This window comes from Mesocricetus auratus, unplaced genomic scaffold (genome assembly GCF_017639785.1).
Source record: "Mesocricetus auratus isolate SY011 unplaced genomic scaffold, BCM_Maur_2.0 Super-Scaffold_100011, whole genome shotgun sequence".
NCBI lineage: Eukaryota > Metazoa > Chordata > Mammalia > Rodentia > Cricetidae > Mesocricetus > Mesocricetus auratus.
The window spans coordinates 49620255-49635099 of record NW_024429195.1 but is presented as its reverse complement, the minus strand read 5'-3'; the positions used below and the strand labels follow the sequence as shown (position 1 = coordinate 49635099).

Here is a 14845-nt window from a genome sequence, read left to right as displayed (position 1 = left end):
CAGAAAGTTTGCTGTTTCGTTGGACGTCTCTAGTGTGGTGCTACGGATTGAGCTGTGGGACTCACACATGCTGTGCAGGTGCTTTACCACAGAGCTACACCTCCAGCTCTAGTCTTGTGTGTGTGCATGTGGTGTACATATGTGTGCATGTTCATTTGTAAGTGCGTGTGAAGGCCAGCGTTGACATTAGGTGTCTTCTTCAGTTGCTCGACACCCTATTTTTGTGACGGAACTTTTCCCTAAACCTGAAAGTTACCAATCAGCACGGCACTAACTTTGCTTTTCGGCTTTTGTAGGTCAGCTTCTTGCTAACTGTTCTTGCTAATCAGAGTATGTCAACCCAAATGTGGTTTTCATGCTTTAAAACCCAAGAGCGGTGTGGCTTGGTGCTGCATGATTTGGGCAAGTTCCCTGGGCAACCATCAGCTGCCTATAAAGAGTTGCTGTTGGACTTTAAGAGTGTGCTTGCTCCCTGAAGGAGTTACCCTGCCACAGTGCCACCATGCTAGTCAGAGTGTCTCAGTACAGACTCTGACAGCTATGCAAACGGTGGTGAGGGTGCCATGAAAAACAGGCAAGAAGGTTTGTGGAAGGAGGAAGTGCCATGGTTTATTTCTGCGTGCGTGTCACAGGATCCTATCACAGGTTAAGACTGTCAGCATCTAGTTTGGTGGTGGTGGTGTGCTCCCTTAATCCCAGCACCCACCTAGAGGCAGATGGATTTCCGATTTCGAGACCACCCTGGTCTATAGAGCGAGTTTCAGGATAGCCAGATTTACGCAGAGAAACCCTGTCTCAAAAAAAAAAGTTTATCAACATCAAAAGAGACTACCTAGCTTCAGGTCTAGCCCAGGAGGGTTTGCCACGCAGGACTGAGGACATACTGTGTGGGAATGGGTGTAGGGGAGCAGAGCAGTAGCAGGGATGTCGTAATCGGATTGAGACCCTGATCTCGGCCTCCTGGAGAACTTGTACCTTTTTCTCCTTGTCCTTTTCCAATGGGTGAGATAAAATCCCCATCGGAGGTCATTCCTCAGTCCTGCCTGCCCTAACTCCTCTCCCTGTTACTGGGTACCATAGTAGGTAAAGTGGCCCAACTCCCATCACTATGGGGCTGATCACAAATGTCAGAAGTCTTTTCGGTGTGGCAGACGGAGTGACAGGAGCCTAGTTCCTGGAACTGCGGAAGTCTAAGTCTTTGCACCCAAATAGACCATGCTAGGGAGCTTGTCCCAATCTCTAGACTTCTATGACTGTCCCTGCAAGCCACCTTCAGCACAGCCCATGGCTTAATCCATGGCCCTACTCCCTGTTTGCAAACCTCTTTCTTCAGAAAGCTACACCTGAAGCCTTTGGGAATCCTGGTTAACTACTTGACACCTTATGCAGAAGAAACCCATCTTTAGCTCCTTGGAGCCTGTAGACACTTGAACCTCTCTATGCTAAGATTTTAAAATAGACACCCCCAGAGTGTTTTAGTTAGCATTTATATTGCTGTGAAGAAACACCATGACCCAGCAACTCTTATAAAGGAAAGCATTTAATTGGGGTTGGCTTACAGCTAAAAGGTTTAATGCATTGTTGTCCTGAAGGGAAACATGGCGGCATACAGCAGACAGGGTGATGGAGAGGTACCTGAGAATTCTACATCTGGGTCCACAGGCAGCAGGAAGAGAGTGACACTGGGTCTGGATTCAGCATTTGAAACCTCAAAACCCACCCTCAGTGACACATTTCCTAAGAAGACCACACCCACTCCAATAAGGCCACACCTCCTAATAGAGCCACTCCCTAATGACCAAGCCTTCAAACACATGAGTCTGTGGGGGCTATTCCTATTCAAACCGCCACACAGAGGTTGTACTTATATCTGTCTTGAGAATTTTCATTCTCTGTCGAGGGGGACAACTGCAAAACAGCAACCCGTTCCTCCTCCTAAGGTTCCGAGGACAAATGGAAGTTCAGTTTCACTGACGTTCACCCTGGAGAACCAGTGAGTTTATGGAGGTTACTTACAGAACACGGGGGAAGGGTTACAGGCGGGAGCAGGGGTGATGTTAAAGCAACCTCACTGGACGTGTGTGCCGAGCATGGATGAGAGCTTCCCGTTGATAATGGTGGCTTCCAACGGTGAGCAGACAGAGCCCCGTTCAGTTAGTCTTCTCAAGTTCGTGTCCTCTACCCCAAGACAGTGAGACCACAGGCAATCAGGGCAGCACTGTATACAGCTGATAGTCAGGTGAGGGGCTCAGGTCGCCATGGTCCCTGTTTCTCTGAGGCAGCACCCACAGCCAGCAAGCCCCTCTGTGATGGTGGATTCCAAGCAGACCCAGCTGCTCCGATGGTGATGGCAGCAGCTCAGTTGGGGAGAGGGGCCCTGCACACCTGTCATTTCAGCCCATCACCTGTGCTTTTCAGTTCTTTTATTTCAATGTCTTCTTTTCAGTTATGGCCCCAGGCCTTTTTAGCTAGCAGAAATAGTAACAGGAGTCTGGGGAACTAAACATCAGATTCTATTTAGTTTCTATCTGATCTCCCCCCCCGCTTTAAAGGATTTAAAATGAACTACTTTCTTACATGCATCATCATAACTAGAAATAGAGGATAACACCTACTGAGTACTGTTATGTGCGAGGCTCTGATGTATAAATGCACTGTCCCTTTCAACTCAGTCTCCGCCAGCCCTACAAGGCAGGGAATGTGAGTGAGGAACCTAGGAGGTGGTGGCAGGGTTACGGGTCAAGGTGGCTTGGTTTTAGGACTCAAGTCACTTCAGCCACAATGCCACTCCATGCCCCTGAGGTAGAGTTCACAAAGTGTGAAATGAAGAACTGGGTTGGGGTATTTTTGCCATACATACTTGTATACCCACCTCCCCAAGATGTAACAGATTCAGGTCTGACTTCCTGTATCAGTTATTTTCCGAGGGGAGACAAGATCCTTATTCTCAAACTCAGTATCCAACAGACTGGTTCTTGATCGTCAGTGCCCATGAGTTAGCACTGACAGTAGTGCCACAGCCTCAGCCCATCTGATTTGTGTGTTTTTACCTTGGCAAGAATGTCTCCTAAACCAAGTATACACATGGACTTTGGACTCCCATCCAACAATGTGAGGTGCACTCTCACCCTGAACTCTTGGGGGGGTCTAGGCCCTGTCCTGGATGAAATGACAGACTATGGACACCCTCATGGAGGGCCTCCCTGGGGAAATGAAGGAATAATGGGGGGGGGTTGGGAGGAGGGCACGGGAGGAGGGGAGGGAAAGGGAGAGGGACCTGGAACTGACTTGTGAAGCAACCTTGTTTCTAATCTAAATTTAAACTTAAAAAAAAAAAACTATCCTTCCCACAAGTGTCTACAAACCAAGTGAATACTTTTAGTACATTCATGCATTTTCCAAAATATTTTTGATACATAAACTAATATATATTTCATATATGTAAAATAATATATTTACATATATAATATATACATTATTTTAACTAGGAACTTTTATTCTGTATACATATTTATATGTATGTATTTTGTATCATTTCCTAATTAAATATTACCTTTGTATTTATTTGTCCCTCCCCCCCCAAAAAAAGTCTCCTAGATAAAAAGAATTTGACTAAATCTTAGGAGTCAAGAATTGTGTAAAAAAAACAAGACTTTTTCAGGACTGTTTTAGTCTTCAATTTTTGTTGTTGTTGAAACTTTAGCATCAGGAACCTTTAGCATCAGTTGGGCATTGGAGGTGCATGTCCTTAGTCCCAGCACTTGGGAGGCAGAGGCAGGCGGACCCTGGTTTAAGGAGTGAGTTCCAGGACAGCCAGGGCTACCCAGAGAGACCCTGTCTCAAAAAGAAAAGAAACGAAACCTTTGTCATCATCACCTTTTGAGGCAGTTTCACTATTGTACCTAGGTTGGCCCTGAACTTGGTGATCTCCTGCCTTTGCCTCCTGAGTGCCACAGGATCTAGCATGCACTGTCTATTCTTCCGGTGGACATCAATGCTAATGCCCAGTGGTGGGTGTGGCCCACTGGTGGGTGTGGCCCACTGGTGGGTGTGGCCCACTGGTGGGTGTGGCCCACTGGTGGGTGTGGCCCACTGGTGGGTGTGCGACTCAGTGACGAGACAGGCTCACTGGTGGGGCCGTCAGTTCCCTAGTTTAAACAAACACTAACACCCCATTTTGTTTCACCAACCAGAGAGACCAAAACACACAAGCTTCTTTCATTAAAATTGAGAAATTTATTTTTTCATGAAATAGTAAGCACAGTATTTCATGAAGTAGTCAGCAGAATTAAAGTACAGAAATATACAGCTTAAAACAACTGAAATTATACTAGAATCTGAATGACAATTACACATTTATATGACCAAAGGAAAAATGAATAGTTTAAACAATGAGTTCACTTCAATTTTTTTGCTCAATAATTCACCTGAACTTAAACATACCAGGAGAACCGAAATCTGGGCACCTTGTAAAATGAAATAATGCCACTTCATCCTTGTCACAGGAGCTGACCATGGTGAACAGTGGGTCGGCTCTGTTTCCCATTACAAAAGCCCGTCACTCCACTGTTCACAGAGGTATCATCTATCAGTCCTTTCTGATTTTTAAGCATGCCAATTTAAAAAATATTTTACTTAGGCACCGAGCAATAGATGTCTCCAGCCTCGCTTGAAGAATTGGGGACAGCATCCCAAAGCATTGGCCAGTAATGGGTTTCTACTACAGCTCACTGAGGTCAATCTGCCCTGTGCACTTAGAAATGTTAAAAGGCAAAATTACATCTCAACAGCAGCCAAAAATTTATATATATATATACTTTATTTATTTACAAACTGTACATATTTACATGACCTCATCAAATACTGAATTGTAGAAATAAGAACCACCCATAGAGGCATTCATTTCGTGCCCCAGTATTATCTTCTTGTGCAAACTACAACTCCTCAGGGTCCCTAGAGCGTTAAAGACAGTCCACGCTGCGGAGGCCACCGTCCATAGTTAAAGCCCCGAACCTAAAACACAAGATGAGAAGAGAGAATCACAGCACAGCCACACTTACACTCTCAGGTCCCCCGTATCTGGGAACTAAATAAAGGGCCCTCACACATGCTGGGCAAGAACCCCACCAATGAGCTGCACCCCAGAGGAGACTAACAGAACAGACCTCAGAGGAGTAGTTTTATTATTATCATCGTTACTCATTGTATGCACACAGCTTGAGGTCAGAGGACAACTTTGGAGTCAATTCCCTCCTTGCACCTTTAATGTGGGTTTGGGGACTGAACTCAGGCTGCCAGGCTTGCACAGAAGACTTTACCTCCTACACCATCTCGCTGGCCTAGGAATAGTTACTTTTAAATAAAGTAAGCAACTGTGATTTGCTCGATTTCTTACTGAAAATCAGGGGCATTATTATATGAGGGAATACAATTCAATGGCTTGGGAAAGCTTAAAAACAAAAACAACCCTGGGTGGTGGTGGCGCACACCTTTAATCTCAGCACTTGGGAGGCAGAGGCAGGCGGATCTCTGTGAGTTTAAGGACAGCCTGGTCTAGAGAGTGAGTTCCAGGACAGCCTCCATGGTGCTTGCATGGAGGTCAGAGGTTAACTGTGGAAGTTAAGGCAGTATTACTGGTGCACAGGCCAGGACCAAGACACTTATCTTCCTCAATGGAAATGTGGATTTAGACTGTACTTTCTAGATAATAGGGGTTTACATATTTTTCCCTCTTCTCTTTTCTCTTTTTGTTTTTCTTTTTTTTTCTTTTCCTGAAGACAGGATTTCTTTCTGTCACCCTGGTTGTCCCGGAACTTGCTAACCTCGAGCTCATAGAGATCCCTGTGCCCCTGTCTCCAGAGTGCTGACATTAAAGACACGTATCATCACACCTGGCTCCAGTTTTTAAGGCAAGGGAGGGACATGATTAAACCGGTACATCAGAAGCTTGTTCCGGCTGTAAACCCAGGAGCAAGTTAGCAGGTGTCCACTGCAGTCTCAGGAGAAGGGAGGTCTGGATGGGGGAAATGGGAAGCCTTGTGAAAACCACCAAACTTGTCAACGGGACGGGAAGAAGCGAGCCCATAAGAATTCAAGTTTCAAGATGTAGGAAGTGGTGTCCTTGGAAACTGAGTCAGAATGAAAGGGCATCACAGATCCCCATCACACCGGGGAGGGAGGCGTAAGGGCCGAGATGTCCCTTCCCCTTCTCACTACCGCACCTTCTGAACAGAGGAAGGCTGACAAGCAGAGGTGACCCAGCTGCATGCCACATCCCCAGCCACGCCGGCCCACTCACCGTTCTAGAATATGATTGTTCTCAGCCAGCTCCTTAACCACGCCTTCCATCTCTTCCTTCAGTTTCTTCATACTAGAGGGTAAAGCAAGGACGTCAACCCCTAGAGTTACATTCACATCGTTTTAGTTTATAATCTAGTAGCCACGAGTAACACTAAGCAGTCAGCATCAAGGATTTGAGTGGGAGAGCACGGTTTCCACCTGGGATGAGATCACATGGCATCATTGCAGTTCCAGAGCAGCGGCTTACCCGAGAGTCATCTCCACTAAAGTGTTAGAGCTGGGGTAGACCGGGGCCATGGCGTGCTTGACACCACTGGAGGCTGCAAGCATCTTCTGAGGCAGAGTTTCTTGTAACTACAACAGAAAGCAAGTATGTCACGAGGCAGGGCACATGCTACTAATCAAGGACTACTTACAGCTTCAGGAAGGCCGGCCGGCCGGACTCCCATACCCACTCCACAAGGGCGTGGGAACCTCTTGCACTCTGGGTAGGTGCTTAACCATTGGTCTACGGTCTAAGCCCACCTTTTAAGTTCCTGTTGCAGAACTATCAGTGCTAAGTACTGCAATCAATACCCCCTAAAACAGTTCTCCTTACAAACAACAGAAGATGATTTCTGAGGTGTTTTTAATTGTCCGGCATCTAAATGGCAAGAACGGGTGATAGGCCAGCAGCATGGGTGCGTGCCATGGGGCCAGCAGACCCGAGCTCACCCTGGAGCCCACATGGTGGAGGAGAAATCACCTCCCCAAAGTTGTCCTCTGGCATGTACATGCACACACAGACCAATGAATGCAATGAATCTGAATGCAGAGTGGGAGCGACACAGGCACATGATGTCCCATGTGTCCTGCAACTGTTAATCAGAGCCACAGTCCTGTCACACAGAAAAGTTCTTTCCTAGTGCACTCGTGGGCTGTACCTCATTAGTGTAGTCTTGGTATTTGGACACTTCCTCCTCAATATCAAAGCACTGATTGGTTAGAGACAACAGCTGTTTCCTGAGAAGATGCATTTTCCTGGAAACCAATGAGAGTCTATTAGCAAGCAGCCTCCTGGGACTCTCACTTAAACACGGCACACACCACACTGCACACACCTTAGTGCACAGTCCACCACCCATCACTGCAGCCTCCTTACCGCATCCACTCGTCCGCAGTATCCAGGAAAGCTTCATACTTTTTAACGCACTCGTCTGTGAAGTGGGTCATTGCTTTTGTTGCATGGTAATACAGTTTTTGTCTGCAAATCAGAAAGAACCAGAGGCTTACACAACCCCACTATTTCTACTCCAATTAAAACTACTTCAAGCCTGATGTGGTGGCGCACACCTTTAATCCCAGCACTCGGGAGGCAGAGGCAGGTGGATCTCTGTGAGTTTGAGGCCAGCCTGGTCTACAGAGGGAGTTCCAAGACAGCCAGGGTTACACAGAGAAACCCTGTCTCAAAAAACCTGAATACCTGGAGTTAGTCAGGATGGCTGGACTGGCCTCCTGATTCCTCCTCGCTGCGCTCTGTAAGCACAGCGGAGGCAGAGACAGCAGAGTGAGCAGATTGGGGCCTTTCTCCCAGTGTCCTCCCGTCTCAGGGATCTCCCAACCAGGGACCGGAGGAATGGGCTTGAACATGTACATGCATGTGAACACTGCAATCAACCCCAACCTTCAGAAGAACTAAAGACACCAAGAGCTAGCATCAGAAAGAATCACTTGTAACTCCACCTGGACACTTACTTATCAAATTTGTGGATCTGTTCTTCATTGTAAGCTAGTCCTGAAAAACGGGTAAAGTATACTTTTGTTAATGCAGAGTTGAATATCACACATGCTATTCTCTTCTTTGAGATTACTGCTCCAAAAAGGCTAAGAGTTTGATGTGGGTATAAGAGGTTTGGGGCCCACGGGCTACATATGGCCTGTGAACACTTTAGTATGAAGTTATGATTTAAAAATAAAAATTAACTGTCAACATTTAAGTCAGGATATTTTTAAGAAAGCTCATGTCTCTAGCTTTTCTTTAAAAAGGAAGGCCTGGGCAACATACTGGTGACACAGCAGGGGCCCCCATTTCAGTTACTTCATTCCTGTGTGCTACCTGCCTGGCCTCCAGAAGGATCTAGGGGTCAGGACCTTAATTTAAGATTTGACAATAATTGAGTACACTCAACCTTTTTCTGACACACCTTACGTAGCACACTTCAACACAGCACAGTGAGGAGCTGCTCCCACGCACAAGCTGGTACTGGAGATGAGCGAGCGAGCAGCACATTACTTACTACGTTCTGCCTTGTCTTTTTTGAACTGATAGTAAATCTCCGTGATGCAATTTAACAGGACTTGTAGTTTTTCCACACTATGTAAGGAAGAAAAACCCAGGTAAGTTATTGGAATCGATGCAAAAAGGAACACTTAACAGGGACAGAAATTACCCCAAGGCTGTAACCTACTTTCTGTCTCTTGGGTGTGTGCCTTCCTGATGCGCCCAGGTGTCAGCCAAAAGCCCCCCCTGGAGACAGCCTGCTGTTGATGTCCTGAAGACTGCTTTCTATGGTTCCCTGAGAACTGGAAAGCTAAAGAGGACAAAGGATTAGGTCAGAGTGCCAATCAGAAACCATCATCCATCACCCATCACCAGGGGCTCTGCGGTCTCTGCTGTTGTTTCTGTTTTCAGGTGAGGCTGACCCTGCTGTCCCGACCATTCTGCTCACTCCTGTAGGACACTCACAAAACCTTTTTAATCACTGGGGTTTCTGTTATTGCTGGGGGGGGGGGGGGGGCTGGTAAGGATGTGTGCTATTTTAAAATCAGAATTTCTATGCTATGTGTTCACTCAAGCAATGAGCCCCATCTCCTTCTCTTGTTTCTGACTCTTAAGTCACTTTATCTTCTAAAATTTTCAATGTTTTAAATATCATTAAGTGCATAGGAAAGTAAAGTGAAAATGTTATTCACGGGACAGAGACTTGTAATATGTGATGTTTTCTGACATTTTTTAGTCTCTTTAAAAATGCTGCCAACTGCAAAGCATGAAACTTCATAACTCATTACTTACTCATGACTCATCCTTTGGAAAACCACTGTTCTAGATCTAAAACTACAGAAAAGAACAACTAAAGATCAGCTCACTATGGAAAGAGGAGCAGGCTGTTACCAAGTTCCCTGCCTTGTGTGCAGCTGATACATGCATGAATAGTCACAACTCTCTGAAGGGCTGGGAGGGTGGCGATAAACTCCAGGAGGGTTGGCGGTAAGCCCCAGGGAGCTCTCTAGCACTGGATTACTTGTGTGCCTCACACACTGCTTCTGGGTATGAGCTCAGGTCCTACCATCCAAGCTATCCAACCCTCCACCCTCAGATTTCCTTAGTTAAAAAATATTTTAAAGTTGCATTTTCTTTCTTTCTGTGCATGTGAATGGGAACACGCATGGCACGGCGTATGTGTGGCGGTCAGACAATCTATGTGGCTGGTAGTCATCTTTTGTTAGGGTTCTGGGAGTTGACTCAGAGTGTTCGGCTTGGCAACAAGTGTCTTGTGGGCCCTCCTTCACAGTCTAACTTCCATCTGATGGATTTCTTAAATGTCACAGGCTTGCAGGGACACATGGCTCTACCTTTAACTGCTAAGCACCCCAGGGAGATTGAGCTAAAGAAGGTGCCTTTTGAGACAGAAACCAAAGCCTCAGTGGACTACTAGAGGCCTTATGATGGCTGCAATGAAGGCTCACAGTTGAAGAGCACCTCCTGCTCTTGCAGAGGACCAGCACCTGAAGTAACCAACACCCCCACCCCCATTTTAGTAGCCATGACAGTGTGCCTGGCTGACCTTGCCCCTCCCGTCCTGGTTGCTAAGAGGTCAGATGCCCTCCTGGTGGCAAGGAACCAATCAGAAATTAGCTGGCAGGGCTGTGCTTTATGACTCTGGGTGTGCTTTACAGACAAGTGCACAACAGTGATGTGCAGAGCAGAGCAACCGCCCTGGGAGGGCCTATGGGCCATAGCAACCAGTTGACCAATCATCACAGGGCAGGTCGTCCAAGCCTGGAAGTGCACCAATCCTGAGACTGTTGTGTACCCCTAGCCTCTTACACTGTCCTATAAGATCCCTGCCTCGTGACTTCTGGGATCTTTCTCCAGCCATCTGCTGAGCTGAATGGATGAAAGTGTTGAGCTAATGGGGTTAGCTCGTTAAACAACTACAATAAAAGACTCTGCTTTTGCATCGAAATGGGCCTCTTGGTGATTTTTGGGGCTCAGAATTTAGGCACAACAAACCCACATCAGGAGGCTCACAACTAGCTGCAACTCTAGCTCCATGGGGATTCAAGGCAGGGACACCTGCACACACATGCACAGAGCAACACACATATACACACAGCTTGTAAATATGTCTTTTCGAAAAGCCTTATGTAGCCCATCAGGAGTGTCTGGGTAAACAGAGGCTGCTAGGGAGTAGGTAATCAGTTCTCACAGTACACAACTGTGTAGGCTCCTGCACTGAAAAGAAATCTATTCTGACATCTCTCACTTTGTGTTCAGCAAACATGTGTCCTTACTGCCTTTTCTAGTTACAGAAATAACCCACTGCCTGAGGACTCCCAATTCATTCCTTTTTAAAGAGCTCTGATGTTTTTGGATTTGCAGTTATTTCTAAGCACCAGGATTTGACTTTACATTAAAGAAGCACATTATAAATGTCCATTATTACATAACAGCATTAAGGATTAAAAACAAACAAAAATAATGCAGAAAATGTAGGGTGGGAGGTGGGAGAGACAGGATTCACATGTGTGTTAAAAATATAGAAAGCATTTGGAAATAGAACAAAGAACTTAATGGCAGAAATGGTGTGTATCCAAGAATATATATAGAATATTAAGAATACATATAGAATAAGACACAATCATATAACACATACACACAGTCTCTAAACACAGAAAAAGGCAGCGCTCATCTCCATAGAACTTGAGAAAAGCTTCCTTTTCTCAGAAAGTTTATACACTAGTAGCTCTCACCAGCAAAGGAACAGGTCATGGCCCACCCTGAAACTCTCATGATCTGCCAGTACTTACTCTCAACAATTTGGTATGTATGTCTGAAATTTCACCCAACTCTGCTGCTTCTAGGTTGACTTTCATCAACTTTTCATATCTGTATGAAAAACACAACATCAGAAAGCAAATGAATGAGTGTAACAAATACAGATTTTTAGGAATAGCTTATGAAGTGAATTTTATTATGATAATCATTTAATAAAAAATTTACTCAAGCCGGGTGTTGGTGGCGCACGCCTTTAATCCCAGCACTCGAGAGGCAGAGGCAGGCGGATCTCTGTGAGTTCGAGGCAAGCCTGGTCTACAGATCTAGTTACAGGACAGCCTCCAAAACAATACAGAGAAACCCTGTCTCGAAAAACAAAAACAAACAAACAAAAAAAATTTACTCAAAATCTATATACCAAGAGATCCTAAGAACCCTCTGCTGCCTTCCTAAAGAAGGGATTTCCTATGCAATGGTGGTCAGAGACTATTTTGTGGAAAATTCTACATGCATTTCCTAAATTTTAAGTTTCATGCCATCTGAGTATATGACAAGGTCACACGCCAGTTACTCCATCCACCCCAGGACGACCCTGCCCTCTGTCCTGTGGATCCACACTGTATACACCATCCACCCCACAGTTACTCAGTAGTGATCTGCGTCACAGGATGAACTGTCAAGAAACAGCTTCAATATTATGCTTTGACACTATCTGCATTTCTACTAGGAATCTGGGAATGCATGCACTGAGAATCAGTACATACTGTACTTCCATTATAAATGTACAGATTAGAATAAAGTAGAGAAGGAAGTTAATTTCAGATCACATTATGCCAGGACAATGGTGAAAATACCAGATTTTAGCATGATACATGTATAATATAAATGTGTACTTCAGTTACACATGTTGACTGCATTTATTATATTTTCCCTACAGTACAAATAGTGTATTCTGAAAGGTAATTTAAATTATCTTTGTTACAAAATACAACCTCAGATAGAAAAGTAGTAAGAATAAGTTAAAACTCACTGCTAAAACTCTGTAGCTTTATTTAACTTAACTGTGTGTGTGTGTGTGCGCGCGCGCATGCATGGGGTATGTGCTTTGTATGTCACAGCATGCATATGGAGGTCAGGGCAAACTGCGGGACTGGTTCTCTCCTTCAGCCCCATGTGGGTTCTGGAGACAGGGCTCAGGTTACCACACTTGTGTAGAGGGCACCTTTCCCACTCAACGCTCTCAGTGGCCCCCCAAAGTTATTCATAGAATTCCAAAAAGAAAAAAATCCCAAAAACCAAAACCCTACCCAGATGCTGTTCCAGCTGCTGCTTCTTACTCTCCCAAGACAGGAGGAGATGGTCCTACCTCCCACTACCACTCAGAAAAGGTGGGGGAATGCCTTCACCTTATGAGAAACCCCAGCGTCTTCCCTGCTGAGATGGGGCAGGCACTAGTCCAGGGCTGTGCACAGAGTGGCTGCACACTGTGCTGGCCGTGCTGGGGATGGCTAAGACAGAACTCAGGCCCTGCTACGGTGTTATCTACTCACACTTTCACCGTCTTCTCAATGTTTCGGATGCAGAAATCCAATGTGATCACAACTTGTGTCTTCTTGTGAACAGTTTCATTGTAATCATCCTTAACCAATTCACTGAAAAAAATGTTACTTCATTAGTTAAGTATTATTTTTGGACTGTCACCAATTATACTGAAATTATACTTCAAAAACATTTCATAAGCTTTGAATGCCAAGTCACATTTTTTAGGGTACTATTAAAAGCATATCTGTGCCAAGCAGTACTCTAGCCAGCCTGTTACTGTCTTGTAGTGGGGTCAATTAAAAAAAAAAAAAGAAAAAGAAAAAGCATTTGTATGACTTTTACACATCTGGGGCATTTATATTTCACCAGTAATTAGGTTAAAGTTTAGAAATACAAGGCATTGAAATTACATTAAGGATCAAAAACTAATCTATACTAACACAAGTAGGTTATGTAACGTTATGTTATTAGAATTAATTTTGCACTTCCAGCAGCACATGTGCTCTCTGAAGTTACGGCACTGTGAGTAACTCCTAATAGAAGGGCTTTTGAACAGCGATCAGCAAACAATGCCTACAGACTGTTTTTTAAGGCCTATGACTACTTTAGAGAGATTAAAATAAAAGACAAAGACATCACATGTGGCCAATGAAGCCTAACATACTGAAGGATCCTTTAAAAGAAAAATTGACATTTTTTCATGTAGCTATATGAAAAAGGTTTTTTAAACTTAAGCTATAATAAGTAAAACTAATAAAAACCACTGAACCACTGTAACAGAAAAACAGGAAAAACGAATGCCGTTTGTATTTGGCACATTTAGTTTCTTCTAGATATACCAAGAACCAGTTTTGCCACTTAAGCTATTCCGGCACTAATTAAGTCATTCTAGCACAAAGCCATTCCCAGCACAAAGCTTCTTGGTGGAGGCAGAAAACCAGGCTTAGAAAGGGAGGCTATGACCATGCTGAAAGTTGTCACAAGCACAAGGTTGTGTGCTTTGTTTGACACAACACTAGCCACAGGAAAGAAACCTAAAACACGAAGAGCCAACTAAGGTAGCAAAATGCCTGTGGTCCCAGCACTTGGGAGGCGGAGGCGGGCAGATCGTGAGGTGAGCCCAGGAAAGCATCCATGGTGTCCTCTGCAGCAGGGCACACTTCACCCCTGCAGGATGCAGTCAACAAGATGTGCACAGCAAGAGCGTGGCTTTCCAAGGAGATGTGTGTACTCTCAGCACATGGAAAGATGTCCTTCAAGAACCACAGGTTTAAAAAGACCCAAATCACAGGCATGTACGTGTGCATGTGTGCGTGTGTGAGCGTGCGCGTGCGTGTGTGGTGTGGTGGAAGCCAGGGGTTGACCAGTGGCTTTCCTCAATCGCCACCCACATTTCTTTTTTCAAAAGGGTCCTCCAGCAAGGCTGAGGGCCCACCTGTCCCTGCCTTCTCACGGTGGGTTACAAGCCTGTGTCACTGTGCCTCTACCTCCTTTGTTAACAGAAAAAAAAGTGGATTCCACGATTGAATTCAAGTCTTCATTCGTGCAAAGAGAGCGCTTCACCACCTAAACTACATCTGTAACCTAACACTTGAATTCTTAAGGTGATTTTCAGAAAGAGAATACTTCATTAGATTAGTTTTATCTTAGAATAACTATATCAAATAATTAGCAATACAAATGTTTAAACTGCTTGTCAAGATGCATATACACTCATAGGAGCTTCCATGTACACACAATGTCTACACCAGACAAACCCATGGTGATTTGTGCTGTATTAGGTTGCGGGGAGGAGGAGCTCCTGGGCACAGGACTGCTGAGTGACAAAATGGCCTGGGCCACACTGGAAGCCCTTGACTTGTACATTCTAAATGCACAAATTATCTAGTGTATAAATTAGAGCCCTTTAACTCTGCTAAAGAGGAGAGTGTGAGAACACAGGACAGAGGAAGACTGTATGGGCTT

At 45.0% G+C, this 14845-nt stretch overlaps 1 protein-coding gene across 1 annotated transcript in view; it reads right to left on the bottom strand.

Moving 5' to 3' along the window:
- Positions 1 to 4216: 4216 nt before the first annotated feature.
- Positions 4217 to 14845, bottom strand: part of Tbk1 (TANK binding kinase 1) — a 38016-nt gene continuing 27387 nt past the window's right edge. Inside the window, 11 exon segments of the mRNA XM_005079789.4 lie at positions 4217 to 5013; positions 6299 to 6370; positions 6548 to 6654; positions 7224 to 7320; positions 7442 to 7543; positions 8035 to 8074; positions 8577 to 8653; positions 8748 to 8806; positions 8808 to 8870; positions 11371 to 11449; positions 12889 to 12990. Of these exon segments, the coding sequence (XP_005079846.1) occupies positions 4962 to 5013; positions 6299 to 6370; positions 6548 to 6654; positions 7224 to 7320; positions 7442 to 7543; positions 8035 to 8074; positions 8577 to 8653; positions 8748 to 8806; positions 8808 to 8870; positions 11371 to 11449; positions 12889 to 12990 (850 nt within the window). The 3' untranslated portion in view covers positions 4217 to 4961.